Source organism: Haliotis rufescens, unplaced genomic scaffold (assembly GCF_023055435.1).
Source record: "Haliotis rufescens isolate VD_foot unplaced genomic scaffold, xgHalRufe1.0.p SCAF_6, whole genome shotgun sequence".
Classification (NCBI taxonomy): domain Eukaryota; kingdom Metazoa; phylum Mollusca; class Gastropoda; order Lepetellida; family Haliotidae; genus Haliotis; species Haliotis rufescens.
The window spans coordinates 16068604-16096001 of record NW_025964334.1 but is presented as its reverse complement, the minus strand read 5'-3'; the positions used below and the strand labels follow the sequence as shown (position 1 = coordinate 16096001).

General features: G+C 39.3%; 2 protein-coding genes across 2 annotated transcripts; both read right to left on the bottom strand.

Annotated features, from left to right (window-relative positions):
• Positions 1-626: 626 nt before the first annotated feature.
• On the bottom strand, positions 627-9193 carry LOC124140572 (coadhesin-like). Its single transcript, XM_046508217.2, has 5 exons — positions 8606-9193; positions 7976-8167; positions 7103-7294; positions 4736-4852; positions 627-1640 (listed from the first exon to the last, which is right to left on the bottom strand). Exons 1-5 carry the CDS (start codon positions 8988-8990, stop codon positions 1378-1380), a joined length of 1149 nt encoding a protein of 382 aa, XP_046364173.2. The 5' UTR covers positions 8991-9193; the 3' UTR covers positions 627-1377.
• A 3961-nt stretch (positions 9194-13154) lies between these two features.
• On the bottom strand, positions 13155-21646 carry LOC125374774 (coadhesin-like). The gene is made up of 5 exons (XM_048386304.1): positions 20783-21646; positions 20145-20336; positions 19313-19504; positions 17897-18013; positions 13155-14762 (listed from the first exon to the last, which is right to left on the bottom strand). Exons 1-5 carry the CDS (start codon positions 21111-21113, stop codon positions 14500-14502), a joined length of 1095 nt encoding a protein of 364 aa, XP_048242261.1. The 5' UTR covers positions 21114-21646; the 3' UTR covers positions 13155-14499.
• Between the last annotated feature and the right edge of the window lie 5752 nt (positions 21647-27398).

Sequence of the window (27398 nt, the reverse complement as noted above, 5' to 3'; positions counted from 1 at the left end):
CCTAACGTGTTAGCTTGATCCCTTCAGGCAGTACAGAAGATAGGTGTGAGCCCACTGACTGACAACGCACCATGCCATAAGCACACTTTGATCTCTGATCCTGGTGAGCTATCAATTTATAAATGTCAGTTCTAGGATTAGACATTACTATCTCTGTTAACTAAATACGCAGATACGTACCGTACGTATCATACGTCACGTGACGAAAAAAATAAACAATGTGTTTATTTCATTTTATACGAAATTAGTGAGCACATTCATAAACAATACTAAGGCACAGTAAATATAAAACGTCAACGCCTGAGAAAAACCCACCGAAACAGAATATGTTGGCGTAAAAAGCAAAATAGTGGTGAAAATTATATGAATGTATCACTGAAAATCAATGATGACACCAGTGTTCGCGAAAAAGGGTAAGCATGTCATTCCGTACCAGCAGATACCCGTGAAGATCCGGGGTAGAAAATGTCTTCAGCAACCCATGCTTGCTGTAAAAGGCGACTATGCTTGTCGAAAAAGGGGACTAAGGCGACCGGGTGGTCAGGCTCGCTGGCTTTGTCGATGCATGTCATCGATCCCAATTGTGTGGATCGATGCTCATGATATCAATCACTAGATTGTCTGGTCCAGACTTGATTATTTACAGACCGCCGTCATATAATACCTGGAATAATGCGGAGTGCGGCGTTAAACAACGAACCAGCCAAACCAATCATATCAAGTACCATAAGCTCTGTTGTTAGTAATAGACACTAACAAAGTGTCATTTCATCTTATGTGGGAATTCATACTTCCACAAATAGCTGGAATAATGCTGAGTGCGGCGTCAAACAACAAACAAAAAACTTCCACAGTCTGACTATTCCCTGCCAAACCCCTTACGACCATGGCAAGTGTGACATAGAGTCATGCTTGTTCACATCAGAGGTGACAAAAAGTCACCATAATTCCTGATGGCAAGGACACGTGAAGATCAAGGGTAGAATATGTCTTCAGCAATCCATGCTTGTCGTAAGAGGCGACGAACGGGATCGGGTGTCATCGATCCCAATTGCGTGATTCGATGCTCATGATATCAATTACTGGATTGTCTGGTCCAGACTCGATTGTTTACAGACCGCCGTCATATAGCTGGAATATTGCTGAGTGCGGCGTAAAACAACAAACAAACCAATCACGATGGCAAGAGCGATCCTGGATCTCTTTCAAAATTTTCTTCTCTTACCAGGGCATTGTGGAACATATTGCTGAAATTTTAGAAACATATTCTTAACACAACATATTTCAAGGATGAAATCATGTGGGCAGGTAAATACGCTTAATATTTGCTTTTTAGATACTAAAACAAAGAATGTGGAACCAGTGATCAAAAGGATTTTAAGCACAATTGCGGATAAATTCATGGTAAATGCTAGAGCTCTGAACGCGGCTTGATGGAACCTCATACGTAGCTGTACTACTCAAGTAGCAGTCAGACGACAGATATTTGAAATCTGCTGTAATACACAGGAAACCTGTTTCTGCAAAGCATGCAGACATACATGCCTCTATCGTTGTGACGTTCTTGATGATCCTGTTGTTGTATCTCATCAAGGCCATATTTCTAAATGTTGTGAAATCCGAACCATATGTAGCACACCCTGAAAGGAAATGTATTCTGAAAACGATGTCTGCAATTTTTATCAACTTTTTTTGACCAAACTTGACACCAGTGAAACTCTGAAACGTTTCGTGGTGACCATTTTATATATACTGAACAACAAAAGTTCCTGTGACATTGATTAAGATTTAATGCAAAGTTATGTTTTTTACCAAATCTGAAACAATTTCGGTTTGCAACAGATAAAAGACTCCTGTAAGTGTTCAAATGGTTTAATTTGCCATACTGACTTCAGAAAATTCGTGATTTTATAAAAAAAACATGAACATGCCAAAATGTCAATTTAAAAATCAATAGCGTGTGTGTCCACCTCTGGTTGCGATGCAAGCAACACATCTTCGTCTCATGAATGGACCAGGCGTCGCACAAAGTTCTGTGGGATATCTGTCCGTATCTGCTGGAGCATGTTTCGAAGTTCCTTGAGTGTCTGTGGAACACGTGGTTGACGTCGAAGGCGAGATCAGGGGAGTGAGCCGGCCAGGGCATGATATTCCCGTTGTTTTGTTGAAGAGAATCCTGAACAAGTCAAGCAATATGAGGTCGGGCGTTGTCATGTTGAAAGGTAATGCCTGGGCCATGACGACGCAAAAACGGTGGAACAACAGGGCCGATGATCTCGTCGCGGTAGCGCTGTCCATTGAGATTTTCCTCCACCACTATCAAACGGGACCTCTGTCTTGCTGTAATCCCACCTCATACCATAACGCTGCCGCTCCCAAACCGATCTTCTTCAATGACGCATTAGACCGCCTCCGTGGTCTAGTGGTAGAGCGTCCGCCCGGAGAGCGGAAGGTCCGGGGTTCGATCCCCGGCCGCATCATACCAAAAGACGTTAAAAGATTGTACTTGTTGTTACCCTGTCTGGCGCTCGGCATTAAGGGGCTAAAACAAGGACTGGTCGGCTCGGAGTCAGTATACTGTGTCTGAGTGGGATATTCATGTTAAACTGTGGCATGGTATCTCAGTGAGCTAGCACTATAAATCAGCATCAGTCCGGACTAGTACAAGCAGCCACACACACACACACACACGTACATGCACGTCGCAATATAAGTGCAATAATCTTGGACGCGACGTTAAACCCCATTTCACCTCACCTCCATGACGCATTGATTGACGTAACGTTCACATCGACGTCGGTACACTCGAATCCGTCCATCTCTGACTGCATTCGTCTGTTGCCAACGTTGCCATAAACACCAAATGGTGTTTCTGTGGACGTTAAATTGTTTTGCAACATCACGTTGACTCGATCCTGCTTCAAGCATAGCACTGGCTCGCAGACGCTCATTTTCGGACAGGCGTGGCATTTCGTAATGTTGAATAATTGCGTTAGTTTGTTGTTTTTCTGAGTGGTTGTTGTCAGCACGATGCTAAACAATACATATGGAATCCCGTTAACGCACATGTTATTATACCCATTCTTGGGTAGTAAAATGCATGGGGTTTGCAAAAAAATCAACTTTTGCATGGAATGCATGCTTTTCTGTAGCAGTTGCGTTTTTGTGACTTGATTCAAAACAAGTACTACAATATTGAAAACCAAACTTTACTAAAATACAGTAAAATATTGGTGTCACAGGAACTTTTGTTGTTGAGTATATTTCCATCGCTATCGTAAAAGGTTCAGGACAGATTGTCAAAAATTAAAGCAAATGCCATCTGAAGTTTACTGAGAAAACAATATGTGAACTCTCGGACTTCTCGTTGATAACATCTTTGGGAAATTTAAGGATGATGTTTAGGAAAGAAGTCTTCTCACCTTTCCGATCTGCTATTTGCCCTTTGTTGAACGATATCAGATCACCTTTATACCTCAAGCTTACGTTAAACTTCTTGGCCATATTCACGTGTTTTGTTACAAGGATCAAGGAATGCAATTTCCTTAAGATTGTTATTTGGGATAATTTCTTGACAGAATTTAACTTTGTTCTTTTCTGAGATTTTTATAAATTCAAGTGAGCATATCATTTGGTTTTTAGACTCTTGAAGGCTCGGGGTAGAATAGATCTTCAGCAACGTTTTATCCCATGCTTGCTGTAAACGGCGGCTATGCTTGTCATAAGAGGCGACTAACGGGATCGGGTGGTCAGGCTTGCTAACTTGGTTGACGCATGTCATCGTCTCCCAATTGCCTAGATCGATGTGCATGACGCTAGTCACTGGATTGTCTGGCCCAGACTCGATTACTTACAGACCGCCGTCATATAGCTGGAATATTGCGGAGTGCAGGGTTAAACAACAACCAAACAAACAAACATCTTTCGGTTTTGAGAGTCCATATGGTATTTATTCTACTGTTATCAAATACTTTCCAAGAATATAAAGAAAGGCCTTCCATGTTTTGAGTACAATGGTATATCGTTTAGACACGGATTTGGTGGCACTTTTGCTGAGCCATGCAACATCTCTCTCTCTTTGAATAAGATTTTATGGAGACCCACGTTCAGGTGTCACCAAGGAAACACAATAAGTAATAACACTATCCAGGTATCTCACGTGGATAGGTGTTCAACAGTTTAATATGTCTGCAAAATACACCCATAATCTTGAGAACAAATAACAATGACATCTTATGATTTGAACAAGAAAAGATATAAAATATTTTGATTTTTTTATAGCAATGTTATGTGCCATTAGGAGCTACATAAGCACATGCTCACGATATAGTAGGAATCGTACGATGATAATGGAGAGGATATTATCGCTCATTTTTATTGAGTCTCGCTTACAGCAGTGTACAAATATACGCATTCTTTAGTCTCATTTATTACTATCTCTAAGATCAATATTGCACTATGAGTTTCTTTCGCTGGCGAATGCTTTGTTCACATTTACCTCCAGGATAGAGTTTTTGACTTAAGTTGAGTCAAAGTTAAGTGGCACGTTGAGTCATTAAGACCTTAACGGCTAAACGGTTTTGACATTTAGGTGAAATATTGTTTGGCTTGATTTCGGGGAGCCATACCATAATAAATACATTACAACTAAGGAGCGCAAGAAGAATGCCTTCTACTGATACTTGAGAAGGATATTTATTGTCAATACATGTTTCACAATTAGAACTCAACTTACCTTGGACACAGCTGCCGCTTGAGTACTGGTGCATTATGTCACACACACACCATCCATCATTACAAGTCGTATTCACAACAGTGCAGTCAGCAGAGCCGTTGCAGGAACCGAAATGTACTGCAAATACAAAAATTGATTACGGGGAGGATTTGGACTTTGTCAAACTGAATTTGAGGACTATGGCCAAAGCAGACGGCCCTCTCAGACCACCAGCAAATATTCCCAAACCAACAAATTAAGTTTGACAAAGTGCGAATCCTCTCAACCAAACACCAGGACTTCACTAAAAGAAATTTCCTAAAAGCTACAGAAATCCGTCATCACAAAGCTTTGATTACACTGATGTTTTAACGGTTTTACATCTCGTCTGCCTATAAAGAGCTTATCAAGCAATACACTTTTAACAGCAGTGAGCAAAGGATTTCAGCTGCGAGCGTTAATATTATTAGTAAATGGACCCTTTAATAGCTGATAGTCTTAACTGACTAGAAAAAGAAAGTTATTATCGGAATTTTCGGACATCACAATACAAACCAAACAACTGATTTTTATACAATCAATTATGTTGTATAAGTCTTTCGTTGATGTAAAAATATGTTGATAAAGAATCCGATATTGTACAATAAAATATCGGAGGGGTCAGAAAGAGACTTCGTTTTCAATATCATTGCGTCACCACAAATGTGAACATTGAAAAATGTTCATGAAAACAGCGGCACACTTCTTCTATATCTTGAATGGTTTGGCTTGGTTGGCACTCGGCAATATTCCAGCCATATGACGGCGGTCTGTAAAATAATCGAGTCTGGACCAGACAATCCAGTGATTAATATCATGAGCATCGATCCATATAATTGGGATCGATGACCTGCATCAACCAAATCAGCGAGCCTGACCACCTGATCCCGTTAGTCGCCTTTTACGACAAGCATTGTCGCCTTTTATGGCAAGCATGGGCTGCTGAAGACCTATTCTACCCCGGATCACGGGTCAATGACCTGCATGGGCAGCACTTCTGGCAACAACTCGACGGCTCATCATTGATGGCAGTCTGTTCCAGCTCAGGCGACGTACAGTATTTAGGCGTTGTTGTTTCCAAGTAAGATGAGTTTGGTGTGGTGGGGGTATAAGTGACCCCGAGGGTATTTTATGGGTGATAGGTCCGGGGAACGAGACGCCCAAGGAAAATAGCAATGATACTTCAGGTCAGAAAGTCAGGGGTCTGGCGTTCGCCATTGAGGGGAACACACTGGGACAGGTGACTAAAGAATGGACCCGCAACAGGGCGAAAAAGTTTCCTCGTATTATGGATAACAAGACGTGTGCTTCTATCGCCATTGATCCCTCCCCGAACCATAATACATGTACCTCTTCCACCAAATGGATAGACTTCCTAGATGCAATTTGATGCCAATCTGTCGCCTCTACGTCGATAACTCGCTCTCGACTATAAGCATGGGACAAGTTGAGCTGACTTTCGTTTATCAACAGTACCATCTGCCAATCACGCAGTTGTCAACGCCGTACTGTGTGGTCCAACGAACTCTGTTCTGTCGATGAAGACGGGTAAAGGAATGGTCGGTTAGGTCGAATGTCTGCTGCCCGTCAGTGAAGGGGCTGCTGATACGACGACCTAAAGCTGACATAACGTCATGACCGATGACGTCACTGTCAGGAACCGGTTGCGCAGATGTAATGTACGCAGATAGCGGTCCTCACACGGGGTAATGACGCATGGTATGCCTAGTGTGTCCTGTCTGGTTGTACCTCTGGAGAAGTCGAGCTACTGTTATCCAGTTGTAACCTAAGATTTGCCCATTATGGACTTGCGTCATGCGTTATGTCTTGTTTCTTTGTTTGTTTGTTTATTGTTTAACGCCGCACTCGGCAATATTCCAGCTATATGACGGCGGTATCGAGTAATCGAGTCTTGACCAGACAATCCAGTGGTTGACGTCATGCACATCACTCCACGCAATTGGGATCGATGACATGCATCAACCAAGTCAGCGAGACTGACCACCCGATCCCGTTAGTCGCCTCTTATGACAAACATGGGTTGCTGAAGACCTATTCTAACCCGGATCGCCACGGCGTTCCGTCATGCGTGAAGACAATTGTTTCAAAATAATTCCAAGTAAATATAAATTAGTTACCAACAAATATTAAGAAACAAGTTTTGTTTTTAGAATGGAAGAGGAAAGTATAATATTGCATTGTTAGACTTGCCTTTAAATAAGTAAATCTTCGTAGAAATAACAGATAAGATAACCACCGTCATATAACTGGAATATTGCTGAGTGCGGCGAAAAACAACAAAACAAACCAAAAGAGATAAGAGAATACTGTGATCAATACCATACATACCTGGACAACTCGGGAGATGACAACTTTTGGGGGTAATTTCAACTAGATTCTCAGAGCAGTTATTCCCACCGTGCGCTGGGGCCGGGTTGGTGCAGGTTCGAGTTCGGGACTCGGTGTATGTGGCAAACTGTCCACAAGTTACTGAACAAGCTGCCACAGTCCATAAGCCCCAAGCGCTCACACCACCGTCCACTAAATTAACATTTGGAAAACAAAATCCTCAATCAACCCAATTTGATGATATTAATGTAATTATTGACACGTCACACGACCGGTGACACGTCAAAAACACAAACTCAAGATTTGACCTGAACAAACACGGGAGCATATAGCACAGATCAAAGTAGCATTGGAATAGCATTGGATATTAGTCTGGTCACTGATACCTTTAGAAATGTCCTCCATATGTCTACACTACAACTTTTGAAAGCTGTTCTATGACGTGGAATGCTGTGAACCTGATCAAATAACCTATGGGCAATAATATTTTAAAAGCTTTATTGAAAGAGCATGCAACAATTGTATCTCAACAGTTTAAACATGTGAACATCAAAGGTAGGACCTGTTCGAATAGTGTTTGACATTATGGGGGAAATGGCTATGGGAAAGCTGAAGTCACCCCTCTTGTCGTATAGCCTTGAGGATCGTTTTGGCACTCACAATGTTTATGCACAGATCTACATATGAACGGGAGGTTTCACAATTTCTTTTATTAAACCATTGTCAAATAATGCCAAACGTGTCTGCTATATATACAGTACAGTAAAAAGTGAGTTATCGCCAGTGTCATTAGAGTAGGGATGTATCATCAGCCTGATAACATTGTTCTTAAAATTCTTATGATTCATTTAGTTAAACTAAGATCCCACAAACCTGGACAGTCAATGAGATCACAGGTATCACTTTTAGTATCGCTGAGTGTCTCCATACAGGAAGCGCCGCCGTTCGCTGGGGAGGGATTGGTGCAAGTTCGAGTCCGAGTCGACATGCCAGGAGAAGGATTGCCACATGTTTCTGAGCAGGACTTTGAGCCCCATGAGCCCCATGCACTAACACCACCGTCGACTGAAGAACAATCATATCGTCGGTGAATTTAATAAATCATTTATCTGTGGCACATTGAAGTTAAGGATAAGAGGAATGGGACGGTTTGTTGGGCGTTTTACTGCATCGATGTGATCAAGAATATGTAACCCAGTGATATTAACACATCCAGTGTCCATACTGGCACCCAATCCATCGATCCGCCTTGTAGAAGTATTTGCTCTCTAAGACAGATAACTTGACATGATAATACCAAAGCCCATGTGTGCTTCTTTATTTGGTTCACATTATAATAATATTCATAACAAATCTGACGCCGTTGACTTTTAAATATCGGTTCAAGTGATTGAATATAATTGTTGTCCTCTTTTGGCCTTTGCACAACATAATTAAAATTCATAGAGAAGGTAATTAGAAAATGAAACCTTACACGATAGACATTTGACCATTTTTAATTACCTGGTGGGCAAGATGAATACATGTTGAATCCAGATTCTGTAGTGTAGGGAGATGTGGCTGGTGTGTTGTAGGCCACACATTCCCCTGTACTCTGGCTATACCCAAAGGACTTGATGGTGGGGAACAACGCACATCGAACTGCACACTGTGTTAGACTGGTAAAGGTATTATTCGTCCACATCACTCCTCCCGTAACTCTTTTGTTTTCAAATCCGACTAGAGGTGTTATGTCACATGTTCCACATAGACCAAGCGTCCTGCACCAACAGTTAGAAAATAGAAAAATACCCGATAATAGCGTCAAGATGTCCATGACTGGAAATGGTTTCATTTGATTCCTAGCTGAGAATAAGACGTGCTGATCATGCCCTGAAGCCGTTTGCATCTAAGACCGAGTTGGGACAGTTCATTATAATTTGACGGTACATGTAGGAAGAATATTGGATCAATTACGTCACAAAACCATTTAAGACCTAATCCATATTACCCTTTAAATATACATGAACTGTGCGGGTTGCACTCAACCATTTCTAGACCAATCATGAACGTCGAATAAGGGCCTCTTTGCTTCATTTCTTCTTCATACAATAAGATTTAATTATAGATACATTGTTCCCAATTAAATCAGATATGTGATTATGGTTTGTACGACGTCAATATGAGATTCAATTGTTCGGAATTGATTAAAAATACATCTTGACTGGAAGATCCAATCAGTCCAACATTTTTAATGAATGAATTTGGTTTCTGTTATCATGTGTGTCTGTATGCATTTTGGAAACTATCAGTTAAATTAAATATGTAGGGGTGTTTGAATTCAGTCTCTGCGAACGATACATTCCCTTGATATGACGCCATTTGTCATATTACCTCAAAACATCCTTCTTCAAGCCATAGGGTGGTCGGGTAAAGTGGTTAAAGCGTTCGCTTGTCACGCCGAAGACCCGGGTTCGATTCCCGACATGGGTACAATGTGTGAAGCCCATTTCTGGTTTCCCCCGCCGTGATATTGCTGGAATATTGCTAAAAGCGGCGTAAAACCATACTCACTCACTCACTTCAAGCCATCACATATATGGATTTTCACATGGTTGAAGTTTAGCTGACAGTAAAATAAAAGTGGACTTCTACTAAAAAACTACGACGCTACCCTTGTGTCAGCAAATGTTGGAAAGTAATTATCCTGTGCATAGTACATGTACGTTCTTTCTTGGGTACATTTCGGGGGGAAATGAAAGCAAATGCCATCTGATGATTATTATGAAAGAAATATGTGAAATGCTGGACTTCCTCCCTGATTACATCTATTTAACATTTGGGGGCAACAATCTCTATCCACCTTCCCTGTTTCTCTATGCATATGAATCGGAATCCAATCCTTTCACCGATTTACCCACCTGAACTAGAAATAAAGGAGACCAGTGGGACCGCCTACTATGTTTCATATTTAGATCTAAGAATAACTTTTCAGAATGACAAAACACTCTCCACAAGACTGTATGACGAGAGGGATGACTTCAACTTTCAAATAGTCAACTTTCCCTTCAATTCGAGCAATATTCCAGTATTTCAAGCCTTTGGTGTTCACAACTTTTGAGATACATTCCTGCGTGCCCTTTCATCAAAGAACGTCATACGACTCTTGCTCAAAAGTTTTTTGATCCAGGTTGCTGATTTACTTGAAAAGGTAATAGATACAACATTCGTTAGCATCGATGCTAGTGTAAAATATATCACTTTATCATAAAATGGGTAGGTTTCTCTGCAGGATAAAGCCAACGGATAAAAACGATAGGCGTTGGAGTCATATGCGGATAGAGAGGCAAATATATGAGGTCAAGTAGGGACTACTTTCACTGTTTACAAACACACATGGCGTCGCCCTTGTCATTCGGCGATCGAGTCAGAATTAACCATCGGGAATCTGGAGAAACCACTGGCATAATTGCTATCATTATCAAAAGAACAGTCTAATATACTGAAAATCAGTGTCTAACTGTGACGTAGCTAAGGCATTTTACAAGTTTGGGCAACTTTGGAGACATAAATTTTGCGAGGGCACTAGTCCTAGCCAAGCGGGATCAGTAGCCATATCTGTGCTCGTAGACCTCTGCGGCTTTTCGTTTTGTCGCTGTGTGTACATCTGACTGTACTTCGTAACGATATGACAGGACAGGCTGTCAACAACGTCTGACTGTGGCCGTGACGTCTCATAGACTAGGGTTAGAGTAGCTACCCTTTGACAACGGGCAGTTACTCTAGCGGACAGACAGATGGATTGCCGTGAAAGGCAAGAAAAACAATTCGTGTAGGCAATTGTTGTTTTGCGTATATGTTGTTTCCCCACTGTATAAGAAACATGTTTCAGTTGGAACTATAGTGGCTACTGTCATTGTCCGGCTGACACATCATTTATACCCTGTGACGTAATATATATCAATGCGCACATTCCAGGAAAACTTGCAATGCTTCGGTAATGTTTGTGAGAGAAGGAAAGCGATTTTCAAGCACAGAATTGAAGAATGACATTAAATGATAAAGAGGTTATCACGCTTGTGTGTTTGGGGGTGGTAAAGGCTCGCTAAATACAATGTTTATTCCTAATACAGGATATTTAGCATCCCCAAACCCACTCGCGTGATAACCTCTAGGAAGCCTTATGTATTGGTGCATCAGATATGAAGGGAAAAGTTTGCATTTACAAACCGCATCGTCATTGGTATGATAGTTGCTGTGGGTTATTAAAATAAAGAAAGATGTAAATGTTTAAATATATTTCGAAGGAAAAAAGATTTGGTTTTATTGGAAATTATCACTGCATCCGGAATCAGTATAAAGAAACATGTATAAAAAAGTTGTATATTATGAAATAAAACAGGAAATCATAATCCAAAAGTTTTTTGGTCAACTCTTAAAAAGCTTGGGACAACTCCACACAGCAAGTTTATCAGCTTGAATGTTATTGCAAAGAGTGGAATTTACCTGTCAATAAGAATAAGACAAAAGTAATTGTTTTCAAAAATGGTGGTTCACTAGCTAGAAGAGAGAATTGTTTTATCAAGGGCATTCATTAGATGTTGTGACGTTCTATAAGTACTTAGGTGTATATTTTGTAAATAGATTGTCATGGAAGATGCATGCTAACCAAGCTGCTGTACAAGCTAAGAAGATCCTAATTGGAATTCTTCAACATATGAAAGTTCTTGGAAATATATCATATAATAGATTCTTTAAGACTTTCGATTAAAAAATAAGCCCATTTTCGTTATATGTAGCAGAGGTTTGGGGATAGGAAATGATTGATGTTATAGACAAAATACATTTATATGCATGTAAAAGATTCCTTGGTGTGAAACCTCGTACGTCTAATCTAATGGTCTACGGAGAATGTGAACGATACCCTTTAATTATGTTTGTAAAGTTAAAGACGATAAAATACTTAAGTTAGTTCAAATGCCTGATACAAGATATCCAAAGAAATGTTATAACATGCTATTACTCTATGATCAACAAGGACAGACTAACTGGGCATCTTGTGTTAAGCGTCAGCTTTAATCATGTGGTTATGGTACCATATTGATGGTTTGTTTGTTTGTTTCGTGTTTAACGCTGCACTCAGCAATATTCCAACTAAAAGACGGCAGTCTGTAAATAATCGAATCGGGACCAGACAGTCCAGTGATTGACATCATGAGCATGTATCCATGCAATTGCGATACGATGACATGCATCAAACAAGTCAGTGAGCCTGACCACCCGTTAGTCGCCTCTTACGACAAGCATAGTCGCATTTTACAGCAAGTTGGATATATGGGGATCGTAAGAGAACACAAAATTTGTCAGTTTTGTGATTTTAAACATACGAAAGTGAATACCATTTCTTACTACTTTTTCCGTTGTATACTTAACTCAGAAAACAGTTCATTAATAAATATTATATCCGTTATTCAAGTTTACAGAAATTTGTTTCGTTAATGTCAAGTAAGAATGTAGTAATAACGAAAAAAGTGTCAATGTACATATTGCATGAGCCAAGAAGCTCCAAATGTGTTACCTTATAAACGTTTATACACCAATTACTATATATTGGTTGGTTGGTTTGTTGTTTACCGCCGCACTCAGCACTATTCCAGCTATATGGCGGCGGTCTGTAAATAATCGAGTCTGGACAAGACAATCCTGTGATTGTGTCATGAGCATCGATCCTCGCAATTGGGACCAATGACATGCATCAACCAAGTATATATAAAAGGTAGTGTTTATGAACGGAACAGTTTGTCGAATCACCATCTGAGATCCACCTCTCAGCAATCGTGACGAACGCAACTTCGTCAATGAACACTTAATATGGAGATCAGTTGTCGAATAACAACACCTATGCATATTTTTTAGTTAAATCATGATCAGATGAGGTAATTTGCTGTTTGTGTCATGTTCAAGATTACTGCTCTAGTATAGCGACGTGCATGCATGCGTGTGTGTGTCTATCTACTAGACTACGGGGGCTGCCAGTTTAAAACACATAACAAACCTATGCAATAATGTGCAAACTTGTTTAATCACAATAGTGACATACACAACATGATGATATTTCAAGGCGAAGTACACATACAGTATTTCACTAAATGAGAAATTATCCCATGGCTCCACTTTACAAAACCATTGAGCTCGTCGAAGTATATATACAGTATTTAACTCCATGAGAAATTATCAAATGGCTTAACATTACAAAAAATATTGAGCGTGTCAAAAGGTCAAAGGTTGCAGTCAACTGAAATTACAAGTTTAAGAATGTTAATTCAAAATTAAAACAACATAAGATATGTATCAATTTAGTAATTATGGGTCTGTGACATACTAAACACACAACAAATTACATATTTTAACTGTTCAGGTTTGTATATTAAACATGACTAAGCAAAAATACCTTTCAGCTGCCTACATTGTCTAATGTCGAAAATTCGATGCAGTCAACAGTGACTCGGATATGTTTGTATACATACATGTACATGTTTCAAGAAGGGCAAAGTATATATTTTACAAATAGCGACAAGGTACTGTTGCTCGCCAGGTACTATCAAAGTGAGCCAATTCTTATTGTGACATCAATATAATCTTACGTATACATCAGTGTTATGGTAACAATAATTCATGTAAAGTATCACCGCAATTGGTAAAGCTTAAGGATTCTCACATTTTCTTTGATTTCAATTTTTGCCACATATGAATTCCACTATGGTTCTTGACTTTCTCCTAAAGTTTAATATTCATCCATTCGGGCAGTACAGAAGATAAGTGCGAGCTCACTGACGGACAACGCGCCATGCCATGAGCATACTTTGACTTCTGGTATCAATTTCAGTTCAAGGATTAAACATTGATATCTCTATTACCTACATACTCAATACATGTACGTACCATAAGTGATTGCAAAAAAATAAAAATGTGTTACTGTGTCTGCGTGTTTATTTTATTGTATACAAAATAAGTGAGCACATTCATAAAAGAAATACTAGGCACGGTAAATATATAACGTCAACGCCTGGGAAACCAGCTGCAGTCTTGGTGATCGACTGAAACAGATTCTGTTGGTGTATGAGGCAAAATAGTGGTAAAAAGTATATGAATGGATCACTGAAAATCAGTGCTGATACAAGGTGTTCGCGAAAAAGGGGAATCGTGTCCTCCCTACCGGTAGCACCGACCATTCACACAATGTGCAAGACCGTCCAACGGTTCTATCCAGTATATAGCTAATGTTGTGTTTTTATGACTGATTTATTTAGTCTGAAAAAGTGGTCAATTTTTCACATTTCAATAAATACCAAAACCCATGAATTCTTGGATCCATAGATCATGAAACAAAGAATGTGGAACCATGAAGCAAAAAGATCTTACGCACAATTGCGGATAAATTCATGGTAATTGCTGGAGCTCATAACGCGGCTTAATGGAACCTCATACGTAGCTAAACTACTCAAGTAGCAGTCAGACGACAGATGTTGGTAATCTGCTGTAATACACAGGAAACCTGTTTCTGCAATGCATGCAGACATACATGCCTCTATCGTTGTGACGTTCCTGATGATCCTGGTGTTGTATCCGCTCAAGAGCATATTTCTGAATGTTGTGAAATCCGAACCATAGGTAGCACACCCTGAAAGGAAATGTATTCTGAAAACGATGTCTGCAATTGTTTTCATCTTTTTTGACCAAACTTGACACCAGTGAAACTCTGATTTCGTGGTGACCATTTGATATATTCCCATCGCTGTCGTATAAGGTTCAGGACAATTTGTCAAAAAGTAAAGCAAACGCCATCTGACGTTTACTGAGAAAACAATATGTGAACTGTCGGACTTCTCGTTGATAACATCTTTGGGAAATTTAAGGATAATATTTAGGAAAGAAGTAATCTCACCTTTCCGATCTGCTATTTGTCCATTGTTGAACGATATCAGATCACCTATATACCGTAAGCTAACGTTAAACCTCTTGGCCATATTCACTTGTTTTGAATGTCCTTTTCACATGCATGATAAGAAACAGAGCAGCAAGGAGTGGAGAGCAATTAGAGCCCTGTGGGATGCCTACTTCATGTCCTATCCCCCTAATGTTACATAGATGGACTCTATGAGTAGGACATTTGCTTTAAATTTTGACATTGTACTGAACCTTTGAAGATATATATGTACATCTATTGACACCATGTTTTGTTACAAGGATCACGGAATGCAGTTCCCTTACGTTTGTTATGTGGGATAATGTTTATGACAGATTATAACTTCTCTTTTCTGAGATTTCAAACAATGCAAGCATATCCTTTGGGTTTTGAAAGTCAAAATGGTATTAACTCTACTGTTATCAAATACTTTCCGTGAATATACAGGAAGGCCCTCCATGTATTGAGGACTATGGTTAATCTTAAAGGCACGGATTTGCTGGCACTTTTCCTGAGCCATGCAATATCTCTCGCTTTGAATGGCTTGGTTGGTTGGTTTGTTGGTTAACGCCGCACTCAGCAATATTCAAGCTAAAAGACGGCGGTCTGTAAATAATCGAGTCTGGGCCAGACAATCCAGAGATTAGTATCATGATCATCGATCCACGTAATTAAGTGGATGACATGCATCAACCAAGTCAGCGAGCCTGGCCACCCGATCCCATTAATCGCCTCTTACGACAAGGATAGTCTCCTTTTACGGAAAGCATGGGTTGCTGAAGACCTATTCTATCCCGGATCTTCACGGGCCGCTTTGAATGGAATTTTATGGAGTCCCACGTTCAGGTGTCACCAAGGAAACACATTAATTACTAACGCTAAAATAAATAATGCAATAGAATTGTATCTCACCTGGATAGGTAGTTAACTGTTTAATGTCAACAAAGACAGCCACTGTTGCTGTCAGTTTACATATTTAATGATTTATTTGCATAAATCTTGAGAAAAAATAACAATGACATCTAATGATATGATCAGGAAAACATACACATTCACAGTTTACACAGTGATATATCTATTTTGAAAGAATTTATCAGCATCTTCAAGTCTAGTGTGTGTGTGTGTGTGTGTGTGTGTGTGTGTGTGTGTGTGTGTGTGTGTGTGTGGAACATGTATTTGAACTACCAACTACACATTTACCAAATTTAATCACATTCTATGCATACATCGCGGGCTAATGGGCATAAATATGTCTGCTACTGCCATAATACAATCGGTTTTGAACCTTTTGACTAATTAAGATGTGGTGAGAACATGCACATGACGTTCCAGCTTCATTAGTCTAGTGGTTTCGGAAGAGATGATTTTACAGTGAGAGAAAGACCCGTGAAGATTCCGGGTTAGAATAGGTCTTCAGCAACCCATGCTTGCCGTAAAAGGCGACTATGCTTGTCGTAAAAGGCGACTAACGGGATCGGGTGGTCAGGCTCACTGACTTGGTTGATGTATGTCATCGATCCCAATTGCATGGATCGATGTTCATGATATGGATCACTGGCTTGTCTGGTTCAGACTCGATTATTTACAGACCGCCGTCATATAGCTGGAATATTGCTGAGTGCGGCGTTAAACAACAAACCAACCAACCAACCAACAGTGAGAGAAAATGTGGGATAGTGAGTGTATATCGTAAAGAAGCAATGACATAGAGGTCCAATACCATGTCAAGATTCATAACTAGAGCTTACGATTTTGGTAGGAACGTGTTACGAAACACTGTGAGTGAGCTCTCGCGCCGAATGTCCTCGGTATAACGCATGTCTGCAATCATTATATCATGTAACCTGGATCTGCATGACGGCATTTCTTTATTCTGTGTAAAGTTAAGTAACCAGCAGAAGAACGAATGTGTTCTTGACGACCTTTTATTTTTCGGCTTTCACAAAGATGTCAGCAAGAGGCATTTTTGTACATTATTTTTTAAATACAACCCTTTCCCGTTCGGCTTAAAGCAGAACACCTTGTAGGATTCCATAATTCTATACCATGAGCATGTGTTCATAAAACACTATTCAAAAGCACTCAATATCTATGTGTACTTCGAGAACAAAATGCAATTACAAATCGTCAACTCCAGAGAATAACCTATACACATAAAAACTTAACAACATGTATCAAATATCCGCAGAAACAGATTCCACTGGCCGTAAAAGGCAAAATATCAGTAAAGGAAATAAGATGTATAAAATCAGTGTAGTATCACGGAACTGCGGCATTTTGTCTCACATTTTGCAGTTTCTGATCAATTAAATAATCTGTTTTAATCATAAAAAGTGAATCAAGGTTAATATCAAATTTATGTGAATCTCCCCTTTCAAGCATTTTTGACGCCACAGATTACACTATGAGAAAGCCAATCTGTGTGTCCCCCAAGATTACTTTTTATAGTGATTCATAAACACATGCTTACAATATAGCAGGAATCGTACAATGATTATGGACTGACTATGATCGATTATAATGATTGAGTGTTGCTTAAAGCAGTGTATTGTTAACACTGTGAGTTCCATTCGTTGATGAATGCTTTGATCACAAATACCTCGAAGACAGGGTTTGATACGTTTCATTCTGAAAGTTGAATCAAGGTCAAGTGGCATTTTGAGTCATTAAAACTATGATGGGTAAACGTCGTTGACATTTCGCTGACAGATTGTCTTGGTTGATTTCGTAGAATCATACCATAACAAATACTTTACAACATACACACGCAGGAAGAAAGCCTTCCACTGATACTTGAGAAGGATGTTTGATTGATTTAATACATGTTTCACAATTAGAACTCAACTTACCTTGGACACAGCTGCCGCTTGAGTACTGGTGCATTATGTCACACACACACCATCCATCATCACAAGTCGTATTTACAACAGTGCAGTCAGCAGAGCCGTTGCAGGATTCGAAATGTACTGAAAATACAGAAATTGGATGTTGAGAGGATTTGGACTTTATCAAACTGAATTTGATGGCTATGGAATTTGGATTTGAATCGACTCTTATCTGTCTATACACAGTACCCTCTGCCAATTACGCCGTTGACCAAACGTAGATGATGTTACTGTCATGACGTTATGTAATGTTTGCAGATAGCGGTTGTGACGCGTGGTCTCTCTTAGTGTGTCCTGTCTGAAGAAGTTTTATTTATTTATTTATTTTATGTATTTATTTTTTGTTTAACGCCTCACTCAGCAATATTCCAGCTATATGACGGCGGTATGAAAATAATCGAGTCTGGACCAGACTTCTAGTGATTGACGTCATGCATATCGATCCACACAATTGGTATACAATGACATGGATCAATGAAGTCAGCGAGCCTGAACACCCGATCCCGTTAGCCGCCTCTTACGACAAGCAGAGTCGCCTTTTTTACGGCAAGCATGGGTTGCTGAAGAGCTATTGTACCCCGGATCTTCACGGGTCCCTCGGAAGTCGAGCCACTGTCATGCGGTTGCATCCCAATGTTCTTGCAATATGGACTAACGTCACGCCCACAGTAGCCATACCCATTGCCTTCTTCCTTCTACTGCGGTTAATGTGTCCCATCGATTTGCTCACCTTTTATACCTTGCGTGTGCACCCTTTCTGATTTTTGGTGTGTTTTTTACAAAAAGTGCGAACATAAAAATCTCGGAAATGCACAGTCTTGGCGTCACAGACACACGTTTTTTGCGTTTAGACAATCTTTCCCATTACTTCCAGGTAAATTATTATGAGTTACAAATAGATATTGAGCGATTTCCGATGCTTTCTTTCTTTTGCTAGTCTGCATACTTTCAGTATCCTGCATGAGAATGAAAGTACGGAAGTTCAAGAATGATAGTATTTAAGTAAAACAGAAAAATGACAAGAAATCCTTTTGGTTATATATTTTGAACTCAGTTCTGCAATTTAATGTTTAAGGTTAAAAGACTATTTCTTTTTGAGTACGTTCCTAGCGAAACTAAAAGTAACAAAACTAGGGACATAGCTCTATTAAGATACCTCTTTTAATTACACTCATGCAAGATATTGAGTCCTATGACAAAGTTGTATCGCCTAAATATATTTATCACGTCCTTTACATGTAAACTGAACAATTATTCAGAAACAAGAAACAAGTTTGGTTTTTAGAGGTGAGGAGGACAATATAAGTATCGTTATGCTAGACTTGGCTTTACATAAGTTAATCTTCGTATACGAGACACTTCGATCAGTACCATGCATACCTGTACAACTAGGGAGATCACAACTCTTTGGGATAATTTCAGCTAGACTCTCAATGCAGTCTTTCCCACCGTGTGCTGGAGCTGGGTTGGTGCAGGTTCGAGTTCGGGACTCGGGATAAGTGGCAAACTGTCCACAAGTTACTGAACAAGCTGCAACAGTCCATGAGCCCCAAGTACTCACACCACCGTCCACTAAATTAACATTTGGAAAACAAAATCCTTAATCAATCCTATTCGATAAAATCAATGTAAATATTGACACGTGACACGACCGGTGAAACGTCGAAAACACATGCCAAGGCAACTCAAGATTTGACCTGAACAAACACGGGAACATAAAGTGCAGGTGAAGTAGGGAATTGCATTGGATATTAATTTGATCACTGATACCTTTTGAAAGCTGGTCTATGACCACAAATGCTGTTAACCTGATGAAACAACCTTTGAGCAAGAGTCGTAGAATATTCTTTGAAATCTTTACGATAAGAACATGCTCGATTGTACCATGCTCGATTTGTAAAATGTAAACATCAAAGGTCGGAGTTGTTCGAATATTGTTTGACATAAAGGGAAAGTTGAAGTCATTGTTCTTCCCGTACAGTACTGTTGACAGTTTTTTTTCACTCTGAATGTTTATGCACAGATCTACATATGAACAGGTTTCACAATTTCTTTCATTAAACCATTGTCAAATAACTCCAAACGTGTCTGCTATCTATACAGTACAGTAAAAAGTGAATTATCGCCAGTGTCAATAGAGTAGGGATGTATCATGAGCCTGATAATATTGTTCTTAAAATTCATTTAGTTAAAAAACTAAGATCCCACAAACCTGGACAGTCAATGAGATTACAGGTTTCACTTTTAGTATCGCTGAGTGTCTCCATACAGGAAGCGCCGCCGTTCGCTGGGGAGGGATTGGTGCAAGATCGAGTCCGAGTCGACATGCCAGGAGAAGGATTGCCACATGTTTCTGAGCAGGACTTTGAGCCCCATGAGCCCCATGCACTAACACCACCGTCGACTGAAGAACAATCACATCGTCGGTGAATTTAATAAATCATTTATCTGTGGCACATTGAAGTTAAGGATGAGAGGAATGGAAAGGTTTGTTGGGCGTTTTCCTGCATCGATGTGATCAAGAATATGTAACCCAGTGATATTAACACATCTAGTGTCCATACTGGCACCAAATTCATCGATCCGCCTTGTAGAAGTATTTGCTCTCTAAGACAGATAACTTGACATGATAATACCAAAGCCCATGTGTGCTTCTTTATTTGGTTCACATTATAATAATAATCTTCATAACAAATCTGACGTTTTTGACTTCTAAAGATCGGTTCAAGTGATTGAATATCATTGTTGTCCTCTTTTGACCTTTGCACTTGCACAACATAATTAAATTCACAGAGAAGGTAATTAGAAAATGAAATCTTACACGATAGACATTTGACCATTATTAATTACCTGGTGGGCAAGATGAATAGATGTTGAATCCAGTTTCTGTAGTGTAGGGAGATGTGGCTGGTGTGTTGTAGGCCACACATTCCCTTGTACTCTGGCTATACCCAAAGGACTTGATGGTGGGGAACAAGGCACATCGAACTGCACACTGTGTTAGACTGGTGAAGGTAGTATTCGTCCACATCACTCCTCCCGTAACTCTCTTGTTTTCAAATCCGACTAGAGGTGTTATGTTACATGTTCCACATAGACCAAGCGTTCTGCACCAAAGGTTAGAAAATAAAAAAATACCCGATAATAATGTCAAATTGTCCATGAATAGAAATGATTTCATTCAATTCCTAGCTGAGAAAAAGACGTGTTGATCATGCCTTAAAGCCGTTTGCATCTGCGATCGAGGTGGGACATTTCATGTTATTTTATAGGTATACATGGGACGAAAATTGGAAAAGGTTCTGTCACAAAACCATTTAAGACCTCCTCCATACTTCCCTGTAACTATATGTGATCTATACGGGTTGGACTCAACCATTTCTAGATCAATGATGAACGTCGAATGAGGGCCTCGTCTTCTTCAAACAATAAAATCTACTTATAAATAAATCAGATATGTGATTATTGTCCGACAAGACATCAATATGAGGTTCAATTGTTCGCAATCAAATTCATACGTACAACTTGACTGGAAGACGGAGCCAATCAGCACTCTTTGTTATGCTGTCTGTATGCATTTTGGAAACCATCTTTTTACAACTATGTTCCTCATAGTTAAAGTAGGATAGGATAGAAATACAAAAAGAAGTGTGTGATTTCAGTCTCAGTGAACGTTACATTTCCGCCTTATGACGTGATTTGTCAATTCACCCAACAATTATCCTTTAAAAAGACTGACGTTTTAGCCCAGTCAATAGGGCGTGTGATCGGAGATCGTGCTGGTTCGATCTCTGGCTCCGTCATACCAAAAGACGTTAAAAGTTTAACTTGTTGTTACCCTGCCTGGCATTAAGGGGATTAAACAAGGACTGGCCAGCTCGGAGTCTGAGTGGAGTTTCAATGTTAAACCGTGGCATGGTATCTAGGTGGGCTAGCACTATAACTGACATTGAATTCCGTACTGGTACAACAGCATATGAACGCCAGACCTACGGGTTTTAGTTGAATTAGGAAAATGATAATGACCAAATGAATGTAGAGACCCAACTCCAAAACAAGAAGATATAAATATTGAGTCAAGCCGTAAACAAAGGTATGGGGCCATCAGCTTTACACAAGGTTCCAATGTAGCTGGAGAAAAACAGTGAACTTGGAAACCTACCTTTCCTGTGCATAATACACTCATTTTAGAATGCATTTTAAGGGGGAAAGCTACCTAGAGTGTGTACAATGCACTGTCGCAAATCTGATCATTGCTCTCAAAGTCCATAACACTCACCATCTAACAAATCCAGTGATTTTCGAACACAATATTCAATTTAAAACTGGAACACCCGAATTAAACTATTCTTACATCTGTACTTCCGTTGCAGCTCTTAGATATGTATTAAACGATTTTAAAATAAATTCTCAGTGTATTAAAGGTAGTGTTAATGAATTGAACAGTTTGTCGAATCACCATCTGAGATCGACCTATCAGCGATCGCCGACTTACGCACATCGTATATGAACACACAGAATGGAGTTGACATATTACTGAACTGTGCCTATTTTTCAGTTAAATAATGACCCCGTGGTGATTCTGGTTTACATTAGGTCCCCAGAAATATATGCGGGTCGCTTGAGGCGCGGTGTTTGGTTCATTGCATGTCATCTTACTCCACAGCGTGGATCGCTTCTCAAACTATCAATCAATCAATTGATTCTCTGGTCCAGTAATTACAGCCCACTGTCAATTAGCTAAATATGTAATTTGTGATACCTTTGAGTAAACTTGATGAAAAGGTGGAAATTGTGACAGCTGACATTCTTATTGTCTTTATATTAAAGCTTCTCGTAAGGACTTATTGGTAGCAATTCCCAGTTAGAAATAACACCATAACAAAGGTTTCGTTTGGGAATTACGCAGGGCTGATTAAGTTACTACCGACAGACCTTTTGCGAACACCTGGTGTCATCACTGATTTTCAGTAATTCATTCACTTCTTTGCCTTTTACGCCCAATGTCACATGTTCCGGCAGATAATCGAGACTTATTAAACTCTATCGTTGGCGTTTTATATTTCTGAAGTTGAATACATGAAATTGTCTCCATACGGAGCAACGACAACATGTTTTAGCACACAAGGCGAATGGGTTCCACACCAATGACCCACGCGGTTAGCACAGATTAAATTGCGAGTCGCCCATGCATATAAGCGTAACCAACTTCTAGACAGTAATGAATTGATTAGTCATGCAAGCTACGTGGTATGTATTCCTGAAATGTTAATCAATAGATGGAGACTTAGAACATGAAGACAAATGGATCAATATGTTAAAGATTACCACTAATGCCCCTAATATTTTCACTAATATGAACTAGTGTTTTGTGGTCGTCAAATACCTAAAGCAGAAATATAAATGTAAAGCGGTCTTTGAAGTATAAAACTCAAATGACCATACAGACTGTTTATTTGTAGCTACACTGAACTTATATGACTGGGAGAATATCCCCATCCAAACAGAACACATGTTTCACACTCATTACAGATATCACGACTCCTGTTATACTGTCTATTTTCACAAAGTAGGTTTGCAGTGTGTTGCTTGTAATATTTAGGTTATCTTACAAGCTTACAAAGAACAAAGACGCCGTCATACACAGTTGGCGACTGTCAAAACTGTTTGAACAACTTGTGTAAATGAACTGACCACATTTGAAGCAGACTTTTGTGTGAAGTACTGTCTAACTCTAGAACTCAGTTTCATTGTGAACCTGACATAACAATACATTCCAATATATCCAGATAAAACGCGTCACTTTATTATACGAACATGGGACACGCATACATTTTAAACCTGCATTCATTTCATGATTTACAGAGTCTTATCTCTAAGTGCAAGAATAAATTGAAAGACATATTAATCTGAACATTAAAAGTTTGAATAACCTTTTCAGGATTGCAGTTATCGCAGTGTATGCATTAGTTGCTTGATTAATATAAACCAAAACATTTGAGTTTGGGATGATTTGAATCGAATTTGCTAAAATTGCCCATTTTTGGTCGGGTATCAAGAGCGGACATAATATATTTCAATCAATTATCATATTGTTATACAAAATGAAATTTCGAAAAATGAGAAAATTCAAAATTACCAAAATGTTCTGAGACAAATGGTTCATCAGGTAAAATATAAAGTGAATAACTAAAAATGTTCAAAACGAGAGCACAATAGGTCTCTGTATATCTTCAATACTCTTTTCCCTGATCCATTTTAGAACTAACAGGAGGAGGAAGTTAAGTATGAATAAGTTATGGGGCTGCTCTCATGCGCCTTATACTCAATTCCACCATGCGTTTCGAGAATGATCGATTCCAACTGGTCAATAAAAGGTAATAAACCTATCTTAACCTATCCCATATTCAAGAATCCGCAAAAGACTTTTTACAAATCCAAACCAGTAGACAAGTAGTCATAGATAGCACCGCGCTTGTTCTGTTCTTGGGGTAGCCTTGTGGTTCAAGCATTCGCTCGTCAAGCTGAAGACCCGGGTTCGATTCCCAACATGGGCACAATGTGAAAAGACCATTTCAGGTGTGCCCCGACATGATATTGCTGAAATGCATCCATTTATTATGCGAACAAGGGACACTCTCATTTTTTGCATCCTTTTGATTATTTACAGTATCTTATCTCGACGTGCAAGAATAAATTGCAAGACTGATATTAATCATTAACGTGTTCAATATTTAAGGTCAGGTAAGCTTTGCTGTTATCGCTGTGTAACTATATAGTTGCTAGATGGAACCATTTGTGTGAGTGAGTGAGTGAATATGTTTTTACGCCGCTTTTAGCAATATTCCAGCAATATCACGACGGGGGACACCAGAAATGGGCTTCACACATTGTACCCATGTCGGGAATCGAATCCGGGTCTTCGGCCTGACGAGCGAATGCTTTAACCACTAGGCTACCCGACTGCCCCCAAAAACATTTGAGTTTGTGATGACTTGAATCAAATTGGCTAAAATTGACCATTTTTTGTAGGATACCAAGAGCAGGCATAAAATATCTGAATCAATTATCAAATCTTTTTACGGAAATGAAATTTCAAAACATGAGAAAATTCAAAATGTCTTCAAACAGTGATTCAAAATAAAATTCTTTCGAATTGCCTTTATTCAAAGCGGTTAAATAGATTTTGTACACAAACATAATTTCTATGTGTCCAGGGAAACGAATCGGTCTCTTTTATGTTTAAATACAAATGCATGAACCAATCAAAATGCGCATATCAATATATTGAGCCCAAACATAATATCGTCATTAAGGAAAAATTTACTTTAGGAAAGTTGAAGTCATCCCTGCTGCCATACAGTGTTTTGTCACTCTTTATGCAGATATCTAAATATGAAACAGAGGAGGCGGTCTCACTGGGCTGCTTTATTCCTATTTCAGGTGGGTGAACCAGTGGAAGGGAATTGGCTTTTTGATGGATATTGAACAAATCATGCCCACTACACGGAACTAAGTCTGTGCAAGTTCGGAAAAGACGATAGTCCCAATACAGCAGTTGCAAAATCAAAAATGTTCCGAGACAAACAGTTCATCTGGTAAAATATAAAGTGAATAGCTAAAAATGTTCAATACGAGAGCACAACAGACCGCTGTATATCGTCAATACTCTTTTCCTTTATCTATTTTTAAACTAACAGGAGAGGAAATTAAGTATGAAGAATTTATGGGGCTGCTCCCATACGCCCTTATAATCAATTCCACCATGCATTTCGAGAATTCGATTCCAACTGGTCAATAAAAGGTGACAAACATATCTAAACCTATCCCATATTCAAGAATCCCATAAGGAATTTGTACAAATCCAAACCAGTAATCATAGATAGCACCTCACTCGTTCTGATAAGGTATCGTTTTCACAGAAACGAGTTGACTTTCTACGCTTTCGCTCCGCCAGATACTATGTAATGTAACAAAATGCTATCTAACGAGAATGAGTGTGCCTGTGATGTTATATTTATAACCAACGTAAAATGTGCATTTATGTGTAAATACATAACAACATTTGAACGTTATTTAACAACAACTGAAACTGTTGCAAATTCGTCAGCGAATTTTGATATATTCCCAAACATGGGCATTGTTGACATTTCTATACATACGCATTTATAGTGTTCCTGGTGTTGTGTGAAACATCATCTTTCTTTAATAAAGTAAGAATCTCTCCAAGTTATGATAATTCAAGTGCATAACTATTTGTACACAGAACAACAGCGATCATCGCGGTGCTTGCAGTCTGATAGATACGTCGATTCCACGAGTTCAGTCACACGCTGCCCATGCGTATAAAAATAATTAACTTCTGGAAAGTAGTCGGAATCAAACTTTGAGCTGAATGGTAATCATTATGTGGAGACAAAACCATCAGAAATTATTTAGGTGTTCCAGATAAAAATTTCCCGAAACTAACTTGTTCCTTGTGTTTACCAAGTGATGTCCTCCCTTGTTTCTGCGTGTGGTCTTTGAAGTGTATATTTCTGTTAGTGACACAGAATGTTTTGCTGGGAACAGTTTGTTTATTGGGTATATATGGAGCAGCCCGAACCTTGGAAACACATACTGGTTGATATGTTGCTCTGTGGTTTGTCATGAGTGAGTGAGTGAGTTGGGTTTAACACCACTTTTAACAGTATTTCAGTCATATCGCGGCGTGTCAGCTTAATGTGGGAGGAAAGCCCGAAGTGATGCAGGTTTCAGACGTTTACCACTTCACTGAAACCCACGAGCACGGGTATGGTGCTGACAAACCTAGAAACATAATTGGGGCGAACCGGGATTCGAACCCACAATCATAGGTTTCTGGCGTGCCCAAGCGAATCGCAGCGCCTTAGACGACTGGACCACCCGTGCTCCCGGTTTGTCATGAAATCATGGTAAACATTTTGAAATGTTTGAAACAGTAACAGTATATCAGTGCAACCATTAATTACTAGAGTCATATAAATCATAGCATCTGAAGGTGACATTGATTGAATGAAATTTGGTAGGATTACCATGATCTCAATGTAGAGCAATGTAACCAATAATTGGCAGATTGATATGAATCAGTTTTGTTAGAATGGGCACCTTTTGATGGGGTACCTAGATCGTGCATAGTTATTTGAATAAAATATAAGATCATTATACCAATTAAAATGTCGATGATGGAACTCCAAACTAACTTCATTTCATTATAAAATTACATAATTCTGCAGTTTATATTTAAAATAAAATGGCAAAAAAGGCCACAGTGGTTCAGTTTTTTCCTCTGTAAAGGGTAGATTGCATTTACAACCTAATCAAATAAGATGTTCTCGTTTTCGAAGAAACGTTGGAATGTAGCAAAGGTTTCACCATAAAGGTCAGGGTTCACAATCAACCAATCAAATGCCTAGAACAAGTGACCGATCATTTGATAGTCTAGGGG